We start from the raw sequence: 23,353 nt of genomic DNA, 5'->3' as shown, positions 1-23,353 counted from the left end.
GATAGTGAGTTCAGAGAAATTAACATGCACATGTATCTGTCAGAGATTCAGCAACAGGACTACAAAAATCATATCCACATCATTCAACTCTGTAGGAAGAAGGGAACAGCCTCAGATCAGACAATTTTATCCTTCTAGAAATCTTTCCTAATTGTAGCAAACTGCTAGAAAAATTATGATTAATAGATAATACAAGCAGAAAGGGGGACAGGAGATGCAATTTCTTTCAGACATTTTAATAAGAAATTTCAGATCCTTGTAATGATGTCTTGGAAGTGTGAAAAAGGACTTTTCACTAATGCCACCCTGTTTGTTTTCCTTCCTGATATAATTAGCATTATTATTATCAGAATTTACTGTACTGTTGCAGTGAAGGATGTAAAACTAGATGCAACAGAGCTGGGTTGTACACAGCTGTAATAAGAACAACACCACTGATCCTATACAGTAGAAGAAAATTATACAGCAGAAAATTAGAACTCCACACTGCCAAAACACTACAAGGTACAGCACCAAGGTACAACACATTTGCAAGCCCACATGTAAGAATCTTTCAGAAAAAATTACAATCTTGCGAGAAGCAAAAGGTAGAAGAATCTGCCTTCTGAATATTTCCCTAAATTATTCCTTCCACTGCAGGAATATAAATGTATGCTTTCTTCTATATAGTAAACTCAGTTTTAAGTTTTTATCCCAAATAACATTGAATCTAAATAGGTGAAGACATGAAAAGAAGGCCTAAGACTTTTCTCCTTGGGAGAGAAAAGGATTTAACAACAGCCTCAGTTTCTTTATTAGTTCACTACAGCTTCCTCGTTGCCTAGAACTGCCTTAAATTGCAATTCTAATTGTAGGCTTAATTAATTCTTAAAATAAATACACAGTTCTGATGTAAAGAAAAGATGCAGTAATGCTGGAGGACCATTTAATCTCTCTATTAGCTTACAAAGACTTGTCTAGTAAAAGTCTGAAGCACAATAATGATCCTGAAAGGAAAGTCTCAATGGCAGCACCCACATCTAAACTCCCACCTGCTTCCCTCCACTGCCAAACTGGTATGGATGCAGCAGCCAGCACAGACACCTAACCAGCATCTTCCAAATTTTGGAAGAAGCCCGCATGAACAGGAGACAGGCAGAGCCAGAAGCAGTTTTAAGGAGGCAGACAGCTGGCCTGAGAGTGGCACAGGAATTCAGTATTCTGAAGGGCTGCATTCCTCACCCACATGAAGGGACCTAAAGCCCCAGCTGCAGGATGCAAGAGCTCAGAAGCCCGTTCAGTTTTGTACTAAGCAGATATGCACACTGGAGTAAAAAGTCATATATCATGGCAAAACATTTGTGAGAGAAGCTCAAAAGCTCCTTATTACAGGTGGGAGGGCAGTAACTAACAAGAACCCACTAACTAGGTTTCCCCTCCTTGCCAGAGCATTGAGACACTTCAACTATTTCTCACTCAGCATTTTGCCTTTTACCTTAACAAAACATGCAGAAATTTTAAGGAATTTAACCACCCTACCTGGAGTTTAAAAAATCTCTATCTCTTGTTAAGAGTCCATTTCATACAAATGTGTTAAGAGGTATCATCTTCAGTAGGGTTTTTAGGAATACGTACCTACCTTATGAAGATAATAAAAGTCAGATCCATTGGAAGCAGCTGCAGGTTCTTCTAACACTTGAAGGCCATCTTTAAAGAAACCCCTCGGATCTGTAGCTGTAATGCTGGGTGGGAGAGCCCAGGGCTGTGCCTGGCCACTTGGTCACACACACAGTCTGAAAGTTAATGCACTGGATTCTGCTCTGCATCATCACCCTACCCTTGCTCAGCCAGAACTTCAAACCCCACAGTCTGTTTGGGATAATACCTTAAACCCTAACCCATACCCCCCTTCCAAAAAATGTGCACTAACCCAATTCATTCCTTTTGTTTTATCTGTTATGCATAATCAGTGTTCAGCTGCACAGTAGATGGCAGTAAATCTTCACTTGCCATGTTAGAAACCCTCCAGCCTCCCTCAAGAATTTTAACAATTTGTGAATACATTTATGACATTTTCCAACATACTGTAGAAGTAAACTCCCACTCAGCTACACAACTTCAGCTTTCTCACTAACCTTTTCCCTAGGTACACACACATGATTCTATTATTTCACACATGGTTCATTCTCAAGAATTCTTTGATTTTGAAAAAGCAATGGCATGTACACGTAGTTTAGTGTTCTCAGCTGAAGATTAGCTTATTTCAGTGTAAGGTAACCCAAAAACTTATGAAATGTTAAACAGAAGATTCTTAATCACAGCTGTAAATGTGTTGACACACAGAGAGTGAGGAAGGAAAAAAACATACTCAGTGCTGCTGACAATATGTCAAACAGCGTTACCGGAAAGAGACAAGCTGCAGCATGTGATTTGGATGGCACTTTGGGACACAGAAATACATCTTGATTTAGATTTTCTGCTATACAAGAGCATCTTCTTCCTGCTAAGCCTCTGCAAAACTCTGAGTCTCCCTTCTCTAATGTTCATCATTTAACCTCTTCTACCAAAGATGCCATTTCAAGTTCTAAAACACTCCATGTCCCTGTACACAAAAGGCACATTTGCTAAATAATTTTACAGCTACAGATATGTTTGAGTAATTTATAGGACACATGCAGCCATAAAAATTGAGCCAAAAAATGGTATTCATAGAGGGCTTTACCCAGAACATGAATTGGTAGAGAATTTCCTGTTCCCTGCCTTGGTTCTTGGATCATCATCAAAATGAATGAAGATTTGCTAGACAAGAATCTTGATCAAGTTCACAGTCAGTTAAATGGCCATTTTTCCAGTGAAACTGTAAAATTCACACCAGTGAGGAAGGCAGCCTTCTAAGTGCGTTCTCTTCCAGTGTGCAAATTCAGCTCATCTCCAAAAAATATTGTTATGCTTTGTTGTGTTTCAGAGACTTCCATAAAAATCAGTGAGAAGCCATGAAACAATATCTCTTTACAAAGTAATGATGATACTAATTCAACCAGATTAATATTGTACTGACTTGTAAAAGCACACAGAAATCTGGTTTACATCACATCTTTCTGACGGACTGCATTCCAAAATAATTTTGGTGCCAACTCTCACGTTCCCAAAAGTGTTTTAAAAAACCACCTTGCAACCATCTGTAGAAGTCTCTTAGCTTGCATCCAGCACTTGAACACTGACTCTCTGGGAATTCTGGGCTAGCATTCAAGATCAGTACCCTGGCATCTGCACAGGGCAGTGTAGAAGTGTGAAATCTTTGGGACTCAAAACTCCACCAGAAACGTCTTCTGATCACGCTTCATTTATATGAAAGTCAGTCAAACAGCTCCTGTAGTTCTGGTTCTCATGAGCAGCAGCTGAATTGCTTGCACAAAGCAATTTGCCTGCTGCACTAAAGCAATTGCCTCTGCATTGCTCCAGTGTGCTGGGGCAGCAAGGACAGAGATTTATGCCAGGACTCACAAACAATACTGCCCTTGTACCCTCTCTGTTCCAGCGTGGGACTTTCTTGCAGGGAGTGGGTAGTGCTTACCAACAATACAACTTTTCTTCAACAGAATAATGTTGTAGATTAATTTATCTTGTAATTTTTAAGTACTCTGTACACACATTTGATCTTTTCTACTTTTTAAAAGACCCCATCAGGGATGCCCAGCAGCCATGTACTGCAGAAAGAGAAAGCAGTCACCATACAGATGAGCTGGATGCAGTGCAGTATCTGCTCAAGTTGAAACTGCTTGAACCCAGGAAAAAAAGTTAAGAGGAAATATTCCTTTAGATGCTTACAGCATTGTTAGAAGAAGAAAGAGGAAGAACCTGCTTTAAAACTATCAATTTAGTGGGGTATGCAAAAATATCTATATTTTCATGAAGCCTAACAAGAGTATGGAGGTTGTACCTATGAAAGGTCTCAAAGCTCTGAATTAAAATTTACCTCTTTGGTTTATCAACAGCAAATGCTTCACCTCCCAGCCCCAGGGCAAAGCTCACTGGCTTCACACTATCTCACAACATCTACATCCTCAGCAAAGGCACAGGATCCTCTACACCACCAAGCATTATCAGCCCAAGACTCTCATTCAGCTTAATGTAACTTGATTTAGGTGAAGCACAGAGGAACCTTATCAATTGTAATCTGATGTTTCACAGCGTACAAACATCCCCCTTCTCAAATGCTGAACTGGACAACTAAGAGGACCACAAACTTAAGATTTCCTTGTCAAATTTTTATAAAACCTCCTCCAAGATAATATAGTATCTTCAAACTGTCATATCATCCATGATTAGAGCTGAAAACTTGCTGAAGAAAAAGCTGTACACTATAATTTTTAAAAAAATTAAATCATGTCACTTTTTTCTTAACCACTAATTCTTCCTGGCCACTGAAGCATGTCTGACTTTTAGTGGGTTATTTATTGATGGATTTAAGGCAGTGGAATAAATCAATTATCCATTTCTGTTGCTTATACTGTCTGCAGTATAAGCAATACTGGAATTTCTTGGTCAGTTTAAGCCCCAGACACTACATATCAATTAAGCTGTCTAGTATGGAATTATATTTACACATTTACTGCAAAGAAGCATTTGCTTCACCCTCACCATAGGATAAAGTGTTCAGGAAAAGAAAGCACTGATCCTTGTGGTGATATGTACACACTTACTTTGGAGAAGATAATCTTTCAGTATGAACCAAATGAGCTAGATAAACATCTCTTCACAGTCCAGTAATTTATGAGCTCCACCACATCAAAGACAACACAAAAAAGCTGAGTCATATGCAGTATTTACAGGATGTCCATTTCTGCAGTGGACAATGTCCCTACAGAGCCTAAATATCTTCAGCCTGAGAGAGAACTCCAGACAATCCTCTGATAGTGCCACAGTGAACACACAGGATCCAGACACTCACAGACTTGTGACCTTTATCGCAGCCCATCACAGGCTGCTCACCAGCATGTGGACAACCCTATTTATGGTATCATCAAACCCCTGCAAGTTATCCCCTGTCTGAGAGCTTGGAGACCAGCATGCCTGAACCATCAAATATCTCAGCATTCCTCACATGGTGCTCAGTTTGCTTTAGCAAGACAGACAACTCAGGGTTATCCTCATCCTACCGTGGGTTTAGTTCTGGCACAGGTATTGTCAACACAAAAGGAAATGGTGCTGTGGTATGAGTGAGAAGCCAGTACTCACAGCTGACTAGTGGTGATCAGATTATTTCCATGACACAAATAGGAACAGAAAAAGGAATTTAGCAAAAATGTTTGCTCATGAGCCAGAAATCAAAGTGGAGGAGGGAGCAAAGCAGTTGGGAATGATGAGAGATTTTACTTTTCACCACTTCTCCCTTTTTAATCTTTTCATTGCCTCCCTACTGGATAAATGCAACTTGAGTTCTTGTCTTTACCTAAAAACTGCTTCTTCAGTCTTCTCCTTTTGAAAATTTTGGTTCAGTCCTGACTGCCTCATCTGCCTTTTCCACTCCTTCTCTTATTACACTGCATAAAATCATAGGTTTGCAAAGCTCAAATCTGGTCATGCCACTGGCTCACCCCACATTACCCTGCATGCCACAGCCTGGGAGGCTTCACCTTGTTAACCCAGTAACATGCATGTGCATGGAAGCAAGATTTTCTGCAAAACACTACTGTTTTGATCTAATTTCCCTTACCATTGCAATGGAGTTTTATCTCAAATACCCTTTTCTGAACTTACTACCTTGGATTTGGATTTAGAACATATTGTGTTAACAAGGGCCCAGGTTGCTGCAAAACTGAGGTTACAATATTGTTATTCAAAACTGCAGCAATTTTTATGTTTCTAGTGAACAGAATCTAGGTTTATTCCAAAATGTTGCTGAAAAGACTGTTTCCAAGTCTCTGTGAAAAGATATCCATTTGAAGGAAATTCACTATTGCCAATGGTTCTCAGACATTTCAAAGTTTGGGGGCTTTTAATACAGTAAGAAGTGCCTCTACAGATAATGTGGTTCTTCCTAAAAATAAAAGGTCTGGGAGACATGAAGCAAAATACATGGAAAACATGAAATCTCATTATCTATATACAAAACTTTATCTAACAAAACTAAAAATCTTGCGGGGGGGAAAAAGCTAACTCCTTTTAACAGAAGATTACACTGACAGAAACAATTATACTTCTACCCTCTTCATCAATTGTATTCACCTTAAAAAATTCCTGTAATATTCTTCCTTGCTTGTCTCAGCTTGTAACTACACTAGAGCTACACAGACCATTCCAGTCATCATTTTCCAATGCTTATCTCTTCTTCCTCAGCTTGAATTTATTGCCACATTCCATGATTTTTAAATTAAATTCCCAGGGCAAAAATGTATGGGAACTTCTGGATCCAGCTCATCAGATTCTTTGGTGCAGGTAGCCAGATGGGTTGATTTTTAGTGTAGCTCTACTAGGAAAAACATTACCATATTCTCACTAAATATTGACTTCAGTGTACTGCATCCTTCTGATTCGATACAACAAGTTATCTTACTCTTTTCCAAAGAGAAATGAAGTATTTATTGGAAAGCAAGATATTTCTCAAACAGTTCTGCTTTTTTTGCAACAATTCTAGCTCCTTTACAGTCTTTATCTGGTACTGGGTCTCAGTCCTTTCTAGTGTCCTGAAACATCTAAATTTTTCCATCAGCCATAGATTTTATTTTATACTTCCCAGAGAGAATGTCCCTGTTGATTTTTCTGTTATTGAGTGGGAAATATGAAGTAAATATTCTGCAAGGTTTCTTTACAAAATCTCAAATTAATTTATTCACTTCTCTTTTTTTTTCTTCTCAATCAAGTTTGCTCAGAATATTTTTCCCCAGAGTGATGAAATTCAGCATTTCTGAAATGCCACATCAGCATGTTAACCATCCAAACCTATTCTTTGAGAAGTAGGTCAGGCTCACTGGTCCCTAGGCAACCACTAAATCTCACTCCCTTGATCAATTCATCTGCATCCCTCTTCATGACGTCTGAAATAGGTTCAGCTGGTTTTGTGTGCTGTGTTTTTTGCATTAAAAGATTATTATCTGTTTTTAGCAATGCTAAGTGAGTTATTATTGGCAGCATCAGATCTCTGGCACATTGAATGGCCCATTTTTAAATATTCCATATCTGCTTTCCCTCTCCTCCCACATACTGCCATACAACAGACTAGTTCCTATTGGTCTCTGGCTTTATTTAATGGATTCTTTTCCAGACATTGATTATCAAATTAATCCTTAAGCAGTCAAAACTCAGTGGATATGAGTTACTCATCCATTCTTTAATACTATAACATCCAGCTTGATTATTTTTTGTTGTTTTGTTTTGGTTTTTTGGTGCTCATTCTTTCTAAGAGTGTGGATGAGCACATGAGCAGAGAGGGAATTCACAGAGTACACCCCCAGCAAACTGCATTGCACTACACACATGCACTACCAGGGCCTTTGAAAGTATGAGAAGTGAGCAGGTACCATACAGCAAGGCAGGGACCAGAAAACACAATGACAGAGCTCTGTAAACCTGCTTCCACTGGGGCTGCTGAGATCTTTTGCAAGAATTGAATCGAGTGCTCAGAGCTGCTGTTCAGCCTGACCTGGCACTGGTTCAGTCACTGAAGTATCCCCTGAGTTTTATGACCCTCATCACACAAATAGTTCCCTGAGGGTTTAGTAATACACATTTCTTAAAATCACTGAAAATATCAGTTCCCTTCTGCTGGTCTCCCACAGCCCATCAGAGCTATGTGAGCACATATATTTTGTATTAGAGGATCGATCTGTTCACTGCAAGCTGAGCTCAGTTTGTACATTTGACTTAGCAGTAACAAACCCAATGCAGTAAATTAAATGTTAATTCAATGCCTTTATATCTACTTCTTGGAATGTCAGACATGCTTTGCCTTCCAGTTTGTGAGGTACAGGCTGCTGCATGCAGAGAGCTCTGCAGCTCCCTGGAACACAGACCAGAGCTGTGCTTGGGCTCTGCTATTAGGGTAAGTTCTATTGGTTTATAAGAAAACAGCTCATAAGGTGCTGTATACTTTTCTTCCTTTCTCCTGACAATTATCTTTGGGCTTTAGCTCTGAACAAAAATGAAAACCAGGACTGTTTTTCTTAACTACATCTAAAGACATCTTGTACAGGTAAGAGTAAAAAGCTAAGAAAGTCCAAACTGCAAACCTAAAATTAAATTATGATGGATAGACTAAAGCCAGCTACCAAAACATGGATATTATTTTGTAAAGGTAACAATTGTATTACACTCTCTCATACTTAGTAACTACATCTGCATGAATAATAAAAAAAATAAGACATAATATAAAGGAATTAAACACATATCTCCTATTTCCACGGTACACACTTGGATTTAAAACTAATGAAAAGGAAAAAAAAAAAGTGAAATGAAAAGGAAAATGAGAACAACATATTTTTCTAAATGTTCTTGCAGATGAATGATGGGCATGAAACAAAATTTTTTCCAGATTTGGTTGAAAAAAATGCACCACTTCTAGTTGTCTGTCATAAAAGACACAGAGAAGTAAGGGAGAACTTCTTCATAGCGATTAAAACTGGCACTTAGATCTCAGCACCTCAGGAGAGACAAGCACGATACAAGACCAAATCCAGCCACTGACTAACCCTGGCCATCACCTGCCCCAGCCCAGCTGACTGAGGCAGGGAACAGTCATTCCACACAAGCAATGTCAAGTGACAGCAGTTCTACCTGACACATACTTAGCAGATGCATCAACAACACAAGTGAGGTGGATGCTGCTTAGACCTTCCTGGGGGAAAGCATGAGGAATATACCTAGCTTAACTCCTCACCTCCATGGGATGGCTGCACTAATCATGGCTTGTCATAATATCAGCATTAGCTCTCCAAAGCAGCAAGCCAAGAAGCTTAACAACAACAGGCATTTAGGGAAAACTGCCTTCATTCCTCCATATCCCACCAGTTCCAGGGACCAGGGGTTTGGGGCCTTGCCTTCACTGTGTGACTGGTGTTCACATAGCTGCAGCCTTAAACCTGCTGGGCATGACAGCCTGCAGACACAGCAGATTTCCATCTGTCTTCATCATCAAGCTGTGGCTGTCAATCCCACCCGCTTCACGGGAAACCTTGGTGTTACCAATCAGCTTAGCCTACTGTGCACACGCCACACAGCTACAAACCATAAAATTACTGTTTTTACAAGGGCAGTGGATTTAAAATTGCGTAAGCCCTTCAACTGAATAAATGGGAGGCTATTGCACCTACTTAAATGCATACGTAAATGGATGAAACCATATGCACCAGTGTCTCGGATGTATTTGAACCTTGAAGCTACAACATATATATTTCTAAAGAAAAGGTATTCTTTATTTCTCACAGAATGATCTATACAGGAACTGTCCTTGGAGCAGCAGTTCAACACATGATCTCTGAAGCCAGCAAAATTGCAGCAGCATCTTCTATAGATACAGAGACACAACAGGTGGGAGAAGCAGACAAGACAAGATTTCTTTTAGGTGTACAAAGTTTGTATTTCATTCATGCTATTTCTGAAATGGAATAACATCAGCAAGTAGTCATGAGGCCACAAGTTAGGAAATTACATCATACACTTGGCAAAGACTGCAGGTTATAAATAAACTTGAACATCAAACCTTTCACAGAAACAGAGGCAAAAAGGGATTCATTTGCTCCTGTGCAATTTGTAACATTTACATGTGGATGTGCAAACTGGTTTTTGCTTCCCAGAAGTCAAAACAGGTCTGGCAGAACTGGGCTGCACATTGCTACATGAAGGGCAGTGGGTGATTGTTACAAGATGCAGAGCATAGCACAGAACATAACTCAGTATACTGAAAATCATAAATCCAAGAATGTATGTAAGGAACCTTTTTCTCTCTTTCCATTTCCCCATTCAGAGTTATATAAAGAGAAAATATTCTATGTGCTACAATTTAGTATGAGTAACCCTTATAAAAAATTCTCTGTAGATAACCTTACAACAGAAACACTCTACCTCCCTTCTTCCCTTTGAGTTATTTTAAACACATTTGCAAGTGATTTAATACCTAGAGCCAGACTCTGCAAAGACAAAAACACAAGAATAATTTTATTACTACAACCTGTCTTACAGGTCATTCTTGGAGCAGATGTGCACACGTGCTTCCAGAAAAAGGCATTGTGAATCATATCTGACTTAAATTAACTCTATACAAACTTTTTGCTTTTTCTGCTTTTATAAAAGAATTACTTAGCTCCCTGGATGAAGGTAGGCATAGATTACTGAGATCCACAGGACACTGGACCACACTTGTCCAAAACTACTAGTATCCCATGCCATTAATTAAAAGGGATAGCATAGATTCACTTCTGCTGGGCAATGGAATGAATAAAATGTCAATTTAGCAGCTACACAGTTTTCAGAATAAGTGTGAGTAGACAGACCTACCTGTCAGGCCAAACAATTTGATAAATCTTAATTCATAATAAAGCAAAAAAAAAAAAAAAAACCCAAACCAACAACAAACCAAAAACTAAAAAAACCTCATTGGAAATATTCTTAGCACTTCTCCATGCTGGTCTTTAGTAACTTTCCTTCTTCCTTCCCACTCCCACCAGTGAATAAGCAACAGCCTCAAGATATTGAAAAATTATGCAAGTGAATCCCACCCCTTCCAGTAACATCCCTGCTTGCATGGGGATAGCACTTTCCAGTGCTACAAATTCCAGGCAAAATATTTCATCATATCTTACTGCCTGGCAAGCACCCCAAAATGTAGAGGTTTTGGTATGTACTATGCAAAAGTATACAGAATCAATTCTTGCTGTTCAGCTTCGCCCCCCATCTTGCAACACTGTAAGAACTAGAGAAATCACTTCAATCTGTATTTATTATATTAAAGACTTCTATTGCTGGTCTTGCCTCCCCATAATTAGCTTTTGGTATTTCAATCTGCAAAATCTTTTCTCTATTCAAGAACTCCTATGTGCTTTAGGACTTCTGATTAATGATGGTTTGCTGTTTTGGATTGTTGGCTATTGAGTGCAATGTACTTTTTACAGGTGAGCAAGGAGAAGGAAGACAGGAATTGAGCAAACCCATCCAAAGCAGGACCATGGCAGTGGCATGTTCTTAAATAAATCTTAACAGATAACATACATGCTTAACTAGCAGGAGTTGTACACACATTACTTCAGTAAACCTTCCACAAGTTAAATAAATAGTGCTCTACTGCAGAGAGGTTCATTGCTCACTGAAGCTTAAGTAGCTACTGTTTGAAACAATGCAAAGGTTAAATAACAGCAAATTTTAGAAATGTGCCAGGAAGGGTGCACTGGTTGACTATTCTAAGATTTTTTGCATGTCTCTGTTTTGCAGTTACAATTCATAACTGGATGCAGAAGTCCTGATTTCTAATCATTAACTGCAATCATAACCATATAAAAGTAACTATCCTGCAGAATAAGATTAATCTAAACACAGAAAAACAATTTCAAACAAATGGCAGTCTTGCTGACTGAGATTTTACAGATGTTGCAAAGATATTGCTTCCTTACTTCTAGCACTGTCATAATTTTAAGACACAAATCTAAACACAGCTTTATAGTGTTAGCCTTCAGCCTTCACACTTGGCTGCTGTAATCACTCCTCTCCTAAATTTTTCTTATTTTCCACAAAGATTTTACTTATTTTGATCACAGCCTCTTACTCATTCTCTCTCGCAGTGCAGATAGTAAAAGAGAAATATTATTTAAACACAGAAATCCTTAAAGTAGATTTCACTGGTTAGGGGCTATTTTTAGCCCAACTAGCACAGAGATGCACTGAAGTGTTTACTAGCTCGAACATAGGTCATAAAGCCTGCATTTGTTGATACCAAAGACCACCTGCACTTTAGATTATTTATGATCAGTGACAACTGGGTACTACCCTCCAAGAGGCAAATACATTTAACTCTCCTCTATCAGCCATAAAGCTCTTGAATGGACACTGCAGTGGTGACCTTTGCAGTGTCTCTCAAGTTTGTCTTTCCAACCTTGTGCCTCTGGAAACATCCAGGGGACTTGCTGCCCTCAGACTTACAAGCTTTTCTTAGTGCTCAGATCAAAAGGGAAGCCCCAATTGAACATGAAGGGCCAAAATCCCTCAGGAAACCTCTGAGAAACATCAGACAAATGATCTGGAAAGCAAAACATGCCCATCTGCAGAAGATAGTGGGAAGAATTTGAGAACTCAGACCTGCGTATGTTACTGTATATCCACCACTTCACATTTTATCACTTTCAGTATTATTTCATCTCAAATTAACCTTGCAGGTTATTATAAGTCCCTGTGAAATATTCAGATATTAAATTTAAAGCCACTTACTTTGCACAGTATTGTCAGTTATCTCTACTGCCTTTATTACCTATCATGTTTGTATTAGCTTCCTGTTGTCTGCCATTGTCACTCTATGTCCTTATGGCAAATTCATGAAGATGTTCCTAAAAGAGTCTCCTGGCCACCCCTCCCTTGCTGACTGCTCAGGGTAGCAGGCTGAAGGAAGTTGCAAAGCGCAACAAGATCTTAATTGATCAGGTTTGGGCAAATACAAGAATTTGGTCAAAGACGGTGATCTACAGGATGAGGACTCTGTTGCTCTATGGTGGCTCCTTTCTGCTCTATTGAACAGTCACTGCATCTCAGCCCAGAAAACCTGTTCTACAGTTCAGCCCTCTAATACTACAAAGGATGGAACAATGAATTAATGGCTTTTCAAATCAAGGAGTTCTCCCTGGGAATACTGCCATTATTATATTTACCTACTGCAATAGAAATATGATAAGCTTAGATTTGTAATCACGCCTGGTTTCCTCTACAGTCAACAGATAAAACTGGTGGTCAACAAATAAAGTCACATGATGCTTATAATTTGGATTTTTGATTGCCTAGATTGGGAACAATGTAACATTTCTCTGTGAATTCTTACCACAAGAAACAAAAACAAGTTCAGTACTTTTTTTATAAGCCTAATGAACAGAATAGCGCTTTTGAAATCAAAATGGATTCCTATTTTTTCTCCTCTTTATAATCAATTAATGAAAAATAATGCATAGATCATCCTGTGTCTAAACCAGGGGCACAGTGTCACCTGGAATCCACTCTCTAAGCAAAGAAGCTCTGTGAAGAGCTCCTCCAACTCAGCCTCCTAAGGAAACGGCCAAAGCGACTCAAAGACCTCAGATGCAATGCAGCAACAGATTCAGACCAGCACCTCTCTCAAAGAAGAAACTCCTACTTGGTTTATTTGAGAATTAAAATATAACCAGTCAGAAATCTTATATCTTAAAGGCTTGCAAGAAGCAGCCCAGTAGTTAAGATCACACAATACTGATGCATTTTTCCATGGAGGAACAATGCTTTAACAAGCAAACTGAAACATTCTGCACTGACTTTATCTTCTAAATGATTTCACATTCTGTGCCAAAGTCAGCACATTATAATAATCTTGCCCTGGAATGGAACGTGGGAGAAATTATTTATTACAAATATTCACATACATATGTACTTCTCAAAATAATCTGATGTTTACTCATAGTAGTAGCTAGAACAATAAATAGACTAACAATTTATTATCTCTCTCTTCTCTGAAGATTATAGTTCTCTGCTCCTTGGCAAACACTTTGGATTGTGCAATTATGTTTCATTATGCATCACTGTCACATACTTTTGTGCTATGAAGCTTTTGTGTGAGATGTCAAATTTGTTACAAGAACCTTTGAAGTGAATTAAACTTTAGGCTGTTTCATTCAATTGCTTATTGTTGCCGTTAAATATCTTCCCAATTCATATTCCTGACAATGCAGCTTGAACTGCAGAAGACTTTGAAAAGTAACACTTGTTCATAATTCTTGAATCAGCCTACACTGCTGAGCCACATAAAGCCCAAACTTCAGCCTGGTTGCACAAGTGATTTAGAAAAATACACACAACTGAAATTAAGAATTCCAGATTTACCACTGGGATATTCTGCTGCATTTCCACTGATCTCCATAGCATTGGTTAATAGCAAAGGTCACTTTGCATTCCAGCACACTTGAACGACCCCCTGAAGAGCCATGTCTGGGGCTCTGGAGAGCTTCTGAAGACTAATAGAGCAGAGAGGAAGTGAACAAGGACAAGATGTCGCTGATGCCTTAAGGTATGCCTTCATAAACAATCAGGGAAATTCTTTAGAAAGAGATTGAGTTCTAACAGGTTTTCAGAGATCTGAGTCATCAAGAGAAAAAATAGGGCACTTTGTGCTAATTTTGTTAGAACTTACTGATTGCCACTACTATTCAATCAGCATAGTTAATGTCATTCATTATGATGAATATTCACTTACTGATGAACAAAGCTTCCATCGCATTTGTCAGCAATAATCAGTTCTTCAGGAGAAGGCTGAAAGCCTCCCAGCCCTCTGATGAACATGCTAAAATACACCAAGATAAGTAACAGTAAGAAACTGAAACTGTTTAAAGATTATGTTCCACTAGCCAATGTACATCTCAGACTCTCATGATGTCTGAGAGATTAAAAGCCCTTTTGGCAGTGTGACATTCGCATGTGTAGGGTAATCTATCTCCTGCACATCAGATCCCTGCCTCTCTTGTCCCCCCAAACTAATTTTCAAGCTTTCTGTTTTGCTCAGCAAAAGATAAAGGGAGTTCAATGCTATGCAGGTGAATGTTCACAGCTCCTACTGCTTTTGGGATAGGATCAGAAAAATAGTACTACTCCCACATGTTCATATATTAAAAAGCAGTAAAACATGAATTAAAACTATGGTAGAGGAACTATGTATTTTGGGAAACAAAACAGCATATGATCCCCAAATTCAGAAGGTTTATCCCATTATGAAATGAGACCCCAAATTTCAGGACAGCCCAAGAAAAGCTGCTACAAACCCAGGAGAATGGGGCTCTCCAGCTCAGTGCAGCAAGTGCAGCAGACCTAGGGCTCTGATATAACGTACAGTGATTAAGCAGTGGCCTTACAATACTCTTTCTGAAGATTGTGTAAGATTTCTTTCTTAGATAACTTAATTATGTCAAGAGTCAGTCCTGTTTCTTCTAGTCATCAATACCTTTATGTACTGCCATTAATATATTTCTAATTTTCCCATTCCTAGGGAAGACATCCCATTAAGATTTGGTGCAACATCCTTTTCTCACACAATCTTATTGTATAACTTGCTGGCAAACTTGCAGGGAACAAAGCACAGAATTTATCTGATGTTCCTATGTTACTGCCCTGGAGATGCTCCAGCACAGAAGATTTTCAGATTATCAAAATGGGGTAAGAAGAATATCATGGCCTGTGTAGTCTGCATAGGGACATTTATCAAAAAGACAACATCGTCCTCTGATGCAACAAAAGGCACTTTAAAAATGCTTTTAAGTAATTAAATAGAAGGTTATTTCTAAAATACAACAGACTGAGGAATTCTTTCCCCCAGCTGAGGAGTTAATTTCCTTGATGCTGAAATAGACTCAGTAACATAGTATAATCCTTCCTCTTAGTCTCTACATATGCCACTGGATATTTCCATTAGGGGCACAGATTACAAGTCACTCAGACAAGAGGCTGGAACCACAGTTTACTGCCTGAACAAAACATCAGACTGTTGTTCAGTCTGTTTTCTTGAGGTCAAGAAAACTTCTCCCCTTATCTGGTAGGATGGAAACATCTGGGATATTTAACTTTGACAAGTCACAGAACAATTAAACACTTAAGAAGAAAAGCAATCTGTCAGCTTGTGAGGTAAAAGAGATTCGCATTTTGTATCTCAAAACGCAAAGGTGGCAGAAAGTTGTGCAAACATTGATGAAACTACAGATTGCTATCCTGTGGTTGTGAACAAGAAATTATACCTCTTATCTAACTACAAATAAATGTAACTCATGCAGGAAAAGGAAGACGCCTGGCATGGGAAAACAAGCAGCAAGGGAAATTAGTCTGAAGAACTTAATTCCTAAGATACTTATGTATCTGGCACGGGTCAAGCACTAGGAAAGACGCATGAAGGAGAAAGGTTGTGATGGGGATCTGTGTCGTCAGAGCTCCGGAATGCTGCAGTGTATGTTGAAAGAAAGCCTTTCTTAGAATTGCAGGATCCACATGGCACGGTGCACACATGGTGCATAGTATGGCATTAACTGAGGAGAGGATCTGAACAAGGAAAACATCTGCATCTTCTCCTTTTTACATGGCTACAATGTCTCCTTCACAAGGGAATTAGGTGCCCCATCTGCATCATAGCTAGCACTGGCCAATAAAAAATTTTCCTCTGGAAAGGATTTTTTCCTAAGGACAAAAGCTGCTTTGAGGGTTGAAGTTATTCTGCTCACAGTGTACGTCAATAACTTTTTTACTTTTTTTTAATTATCTCTGATGCAGTTTTCCTGATCTTTAGGGTAACCTTTTATTTAGGTAATATTTGCATTTTTTCAATGTGCTTTCAGTGAAAAGCCACAAGCAGGTGAACAAAACTGATCATGTACATAAGTACCACTAGAGACCTGACAAAAATAACATTTAACCAGTGAGGAGGCACCCACAGGCCACATGCATGTGGGTTTACCCATTTCACTGTGCATGACTTGGCTGTGTAATACATATTTTACATCAGCTTCTACCCTGACATTGTTCACATCAAACCCTTGTGAGAAGATCAACAAGCTCTTAGGAGGATATGAAATTACTGACACAACAGAACATACATAAGCCATGGCTTAATTCAACAGTGTCCTTAGGTGCCACCTTTACCTAGAGAATTTCCAGCTTCCACAAAAGTTTCTGGAAAGCAAGTGAACAATATTTAAAAGTCAGCAACAGTTTAACTTGAGTCTTACACTATTTACATCTATTTATCTTTTTTTCCTTGTAAGGTTTCCATGTGACAGGAGAGTAATTTGCAACTGATAGCACTGAGATGCATGACTTTGCATACATTACCCACTATGGTGCAGCATAGAGATATTTCAAGATAGCTTAAAATAAACTGGCTTGAGCACAAGAAATGGGTTGAGATGTAACAACACAGAGCTCTGCCCACAGCTTCATCCATCCCAACAAGTACCAAAAGCAACTGGCACAGCTTGCAGATACATTAAGCTTGGATCAGTGCCGACCTCCGCTGCTCCTATCCCTTTTTGAGCAGGCATTTTATTCCATGTTAGCAGCATTTCTGCAGAGAAAGCTTAAGCTCCTGCTACCCATGTCCTCCGTGCACAGCCACTTGTCACCAGCCCTTGCAGCAACACCCACACCAACATCAAACAGGCAAACTAGTCATGCCACATGCCACATGCCACAAGAGCAGCTGTGGCATCTGCAGAGAGCAGGAGCCTAAACCCTCCCTCAGAACCCTATGGAGACACTGGAGACCCTGCACTGGAACAACCACCATGGTATCCTGCACTGCTGCCACACTGGGCAGAGGCCAATGTAAAAGCAAGGAATAAAGATTTCATGTACCTCAAAGGTGATTTACAAGTGGAGAAGGGGAAATAGGACAGAAAAGCTATTTTCCTCCAAATTTCTATGGCACGTGAAATTTCCTTCTTAGCATACCAGGTCCTTTCAGGATATAAAAATTGTAGTGACTGAAAAAATAACAAGATGATGACATAAGAATAAAAACAAAAATTAAGTGTCTGAAACACAGAACTATATTAATACTTTTGAATTTTAAAAAAAGAAGTTTTGTAAAATTTTCAATGTCCTCTCCTTTTTGGCCTGAGCAATTATATGCTAAATATTACTAAAACTGCAAATATCAAAGAAAGAGAATCAGATACACTCTTTCGGTGACATTCCTGATTATGTAGGAAGGAAGTATCAAAACCCCAGTGAGTCAAAAGACCAAACATTTAGTATATTTTCAAATATCTAGTTTGTACTCAATGGTCCATCAAGTTTATCTCTTCCCAGATTCAGGCATGTGATCTTTTCTGCCTTTAAAGCACTTCCTAAACATCACTTCCACAACACTACCTAAACAAACAATGCACCTGTATGCAAGAGTGCATTTTATGATCTGCTACACCAAGATTTCCTGAAGGGTGTTCAAGAAAATGGCCCCATAGAAGAGGACTTCTTTTCACCTGCACAACCTAATTAATTTTCAGTTGCTTCTGGTTTTTGGGAGGTTTTTAATGCTACAGTTACATTTTTATTCTACTCCGTCCTCCAATCAAGAAAGGAATCTAGAAATTTAAAGGCTAAGTCCAGGAAAAACTCACAATTTATTACAGAGGCTTACATAAAAGCAAAAACAGCCGCAGTGGATTAATGTATTTCCTTTCCCACAGCTTTTTCACTTAAACCATAACTGTGCATATTTACTGCAACTCCTCCATCTGCCAGTGGCATTGTGCTGACACATCCGGCACACAGGCTGAGGGCTGATGGCAAGGAGACAGGTCCCACCACTGCTCTCAAACTTTGTGATTAATATAGCATGAAAACTGGTGAAAAGCCACACTTACAGACATTGCTGACAATCAACAGTGACCCAAATACCTGTTATTTCAGTCCTTTATCCTAAACTTGAGTCAAGTCTTTAACAATATAAAATGCATGTAAACAAAAACTAAAATAGATTATCATCAAAAGTTTAAGGATTATAATCAGACTTGCTCCTTTTTCTTACAAGTCCTGCACAGACGGTGTAGGGGAAGAAGAAATGACTCATGCAGACATTTGGTTTTACTTTTATGAAAAGCAGTACAACCAAAGAGGAGGTACTTACCTTTTGACAAGGTCAAATAGAGTCCACATCACTGTCAGAGTTTATCCTTTGAACCCAATCCTTTCAGCAGGCATATATATAAACACACACACTTGACAATATGGGAAGTGTTACTGATAGATAAGTTATGTAAATGATACAGTGTACTATAATCACCTCTAAACTTATTCTCAGAGTTCAGAGGTTTCTGGAAAAGATCAACCAGCCTCAATGTCACTCCAGTGCCCCAACATGACAAACCCACTAACTGCAACAATGTCACAATAATTCTTCCAGCACCTTAGCGACATCCTTGAAAACCTCTCTCCAGCCTAACACTGGCCTGAAAAAACCTAGCCCCTCTCCAAACTGAAAAACATGTATAAAAGCCTATATGTTGCTTCCATGTAGTAAACTTCAACAAAAGTGATATTTTCTTTTCTTCTTTGTGATGGCAAGTCTGTTTTGGGGTATGGTTATATCTGAAGTGTCATTCCTAATTACTAATAAACACGTTGACTGCAATTCTGAACTGACTTCAGAGGTCAGTGGGGTTTCACCCCTCTTTCATACTTCCTTTCCGTCCAACACTTTCTACATGAACAGATAGGCAAACTCACAGCAAAATGTGGCCATTTTAGGAGCTTGAGAAAGCCACCAAAAGCCACATATAAATCCAGTTGTAAATAAAGCTGAAATCCAGAGGTCTTCAGACTACTGGAATATACAGCCATCCCAACCACCCTCATCCAACTGATGCACCAAGCAACAGCAACACAGCCAGGACCGGATAAAGTAAACCCATGCAGCTCCCAGACCATGGAAATGACTTCTTCCAGAGGTTAAAGTAATGCAGTCTCCGTTTACTGAGAACAACAGGCAGGCTTGGTGATACAGATGTTTATTCACTGGGAATACAAATCGGACAGTTTGCTGTGAAGATGTCAACAAAAACATCCAAGCTCATAGTTCCAACCAGGCTTTACACTAAAAGTCATGGTGTGAACACAGACAGCATTTCCCTGTCCCATGAAGTTTCCTGGCAGGTGCTTTTTCCTTAGAGATGACTGTTAACACTGATGACGCACATCAATGCTTTTCATGCCCATTTAAAAAGAAAAAGCTGCAAGCTTTCTTAACTCTCTGCTATAAAATTAATCATTTACATCTTAGCACAAATAATATTTCCATGTGCACACTAGTCTCATCTGATATTAAGCTGCGAAAAAAGAATCACCTACTGATCTTGACAGGCTTAAAGGCAATAAAATGACTTTTGGTCAAGAGTGTCAGTTAAGACGGCAGTCTCATAAAGGAAGCTTGTAAGAAATATCACCCATTGCTGTTCATAAACACAAGCCTGGTTTGGCTATATTCAATTACAAGCAAAGCAGGATAATTAAACAGTTCATGATATGGAATGGCCAAAACATGTGCAATCTTACTTATGTTCTCTGCACCTGTGTTTTCTATGGCTTAAATTATAGTACTGATCTTTTAAACTGCACTCAGAGAGTATCTCAGTTAATTCACATGGGAATGGTATGTTCCATTTTTAATTAATATGTAAATTTAAAAGGATGCAAGATATTGCAGAGACTTGTCACAAGCCAAATACATACTGGAAATAATTATTAAAATATTTACTCTTGTGTCAAGGAAACCCAAGTACTTCCAGAAGTAATCTGTGTGCCCAGTTTACTTGTCGGTGTTATTCCTTCCCTTTGTCCTCTCCACCTTTATTTTATCTTTTTTCAGTGCTTCAATTCACATTATTTAATCCACAGTGTAATGGGGACCTGTAGTAGCTCATTTTTCAAAACGGATTGTAACCTCTACCCGCGTAAGCTGCAACAGCATTTTCCAACGCTCGGGGCAATGAAACCACAGAACTCCTGCTAAAGCCCTCTAATCCTTAACAAAGTCTTTGAGGTGGAGGCCCCCGCTGCGGTCAGATGTGGCAGGGGAAGGGCACAGGGAGCGCAGCGGTACCGAGGTGGCAGCTCAGGCTCCGCGGTGGCCGCGGGACGCCGGCCGGTCCCGCCGTGCGGGCAGAGCCAGGGGCGAGGGGCGAGCGGTGCCCAAGGCTCCGGCAGGTGGGCAACTCCGCAGCGCTACTGCAACTGCCCCTCCTGTCCTCCAGCGACAGGCTGCTCCCGCCCTCGAGATCGTGGGAAACATAACATCCGCATGCTTTTACTTAGTTATTACATTTTTAATTAATTTTTGTAGTATCATGGTAGATTACTGCGATGTCTGTAATTTCATCTGCCCTATATTCCAGCCATTACTTTTTACAGATCTTACAGGAGTTACAAAATAATTGCCAGGTATTTTTATTTTGCATGTTCCTTAAAAGTACTTGAAAAGAAAGCACTGATAATTGGTTTGGATATAAAAATTGAAAGAAATCTAATATGAACTTTATTTTTAAAAAAAGCCAGTTAGTTTCAAGCCTCCTAAACTCGAAGAAAAAGAAAGAAGAGACTGCATTATATGTGTGTTTTAGACAGGGAAGCCATAATATGCACGACTGCTCTTTATTTCCATTTTGTTTTCAAGTGTGCGGGTAACACACTGATATTTTTTGTTCGGCAAACAAAGGTAGAAGACGAGAAATGGCTCAATAAAGAAAAATACAGTTATACAACTGAACAAAAACTAATCTCTCTTCAAGACAGTTAAACACATGTAGAGAAAAAGAAATTTATATCCTTTAAAATTTTAAAATGCAACCTTAAACCCACTGTAATAGTTAGGTATAACCATTAGTTGACTTCTCTATTATAACATGGACTAGTAGTAATTAAAAATATTTATGTAATTATCTATTTTATATATATCACCCACAAAAGTCTAATGCCAAACACATCAAAGAATTTTCTGACACAAAAAGCTTATATTATTCAATCTTTGTAATACACTGACACTTAACTATAACATCAAAATGTTTTTGCACTTGTTCCCTGTACACTCTGGACAGCACAGAATTTTATGAGCTCGGTAAGGATTTCAAGAAAATGTCACTGCCAGTATTGACATGCATATATTAACTCCTGAGAAACAGAAATTATGTAATATTTTAACTACTCTCACATATTATTTTTCCCTTACTACTATCAATGGTCCTTCATATTTGCTATACTTTCCTTATACTGTCCTTCTTAGAAATACACTTAAAATTTGCAAAAAAAAAAGTTTGAAAATACTTGACTGAAAACATCAATTCAAGCTAAGTACTACTATTTTTTAAAAACAAGTTTCTAACATAAGAAAAATTCCTATTACAGCATTCACAAAGAATGAGATGTTTTAAATAAGATTTTCCTACTATGACAGCCAACACCTAGTATTATTTTCATTGTGCTTGATTCCAACAAGCCAACAGCATAGCAGCTTCTAGCTGTATGTGCAACTCAATCATCTCAGAACAGCAATTCAGAAAAACATACTTCTTAAATGTTGAAGAGATTGCCAGCAGCATAGTAATGGAAAATTATTCTAAAAGTTATAGCAACTATGGTACTTTCTCCCCAGTAATTAGAAAAAACATCTGTTATTTTCATTGGGGGTTTTGTTTTTAACTGTTACTCTTTCTTTTCTTTTTATCTCTAGGTGATATTTTATTTCATAGTAAAAGGAAGTGCATAGCTAGTTTTAGATTATGAAGGATTACACGGCATTAAAACTGTCAGAAGAAAGAGTGAAGGCAAACTGTGAACCAGCCAGATTAACACCACTGCTGTCACCAGGATTTTCCTTCCAGCACCTAACTTTTTACATGTAAAATATTCTTTATTTTTAGATTTAAAACTAATCATTCAATCTTATCATTATTTGAATTTATGATATGTCCAGTGCTATAGTTTCAGTATTTTGCAGACTTCTTCACTAAGAAGGAGGTAATAAACCCCATCTAAGATATTAACTCTTTTGTAATTTGTGGCTTCTTAAAGACTTTTTAAGATGACAATTATACAACAGATGAAACTGAACATTCATTCTTAGTCACCAAAGCTGAATACAAACAAATTTTGATACTCTGAGCACATCACTGAGATTTGTAGAAGTCTCAAGAAAACTAGCAAAAACTCAAATTATTGAAATACCCATAAGCATTCTTAACTTTTGGGATTTGCCAAACAACAAGAATAAACACACTTAATTGTCCCTCAACAAATACTGCATCACCCCCTTCATTGCCAGGTTTTTCCAATACTAAAAACATCACAAACAAGTTGATATACTTTTAAGATTATATGCTATCATACATGATGAAGAATGAATACAAAAAGCATTCATTAACATACTTATCTACTAGTTTCAATAAGACATAATTTCAATTATGGCTGTCAAACCCTTGACTTTCAGAGCTTTCCACAAACTTTAAAATTCCAAAAATAAAGATGACTGTAACCACATTTTTTTTATTACAACTGTTTTGTAAAATTTACTGCAACATGTATTCTGAAGCAAATTCTTTGTTTTTATATTAAAATTCATTTTATATTACTACCTAATATGCAGGCAGGCTACTGATTAAAAAAAATCCTTGAAATAGAAAGTAGAGTTTTT

The 23,353-nt window shown here is 38.4% G+C and overlaps 1 protein-coding gene across 11 annotated transcripts in view; it reads right to left on the bottom strand.

The window, feature by feature from the left end:
- Window positions 1–23,353, bottom strand: part of RBM20 (RNA binding motif protein 20) — a 128,185-nt gene that overhangs the window by 50,886 nt on the left and 53,946 nt on the right. The window contains exon 1 of one of the 11 annotated variants that reach the window (XM_085582785.1): window positions 1,619–21,783. The exons of the other annotated variants lie outside the window; for them this stretch is intronic. Within the exon in view, the coding sequence (XP_085438911.1) occupies window positions 1,619–1,647 (29 nt within the window). The 5' untranslated portion in view covers window positions 1,648–21,783. Of the gene's footprint in view, window positions 1–1,618; window positions 21,784–23,353 lie in introns of those variants that run through there. 11 annotated transcript variants of the gene reach the window in all.

This window comes from Lonchura striata, chromosome 6 (assembly GCF_050655825.1).
Source record: "Lonchura striata isolate lonStrDom1 chromosome 6, ASM5065582v1, whole genome shotgun sequence".
Classification (NCBI taxonomy): Eukaryota; Metazoa; Chordata; class Aves; order Passeriformes; family Estrildidae; genus Lonchura; species Lonchura striata.
Note: the sequence above shows the minus strand (reverse complement) of the source record. Positions and strands in the feature narration are given on the sequence as shown.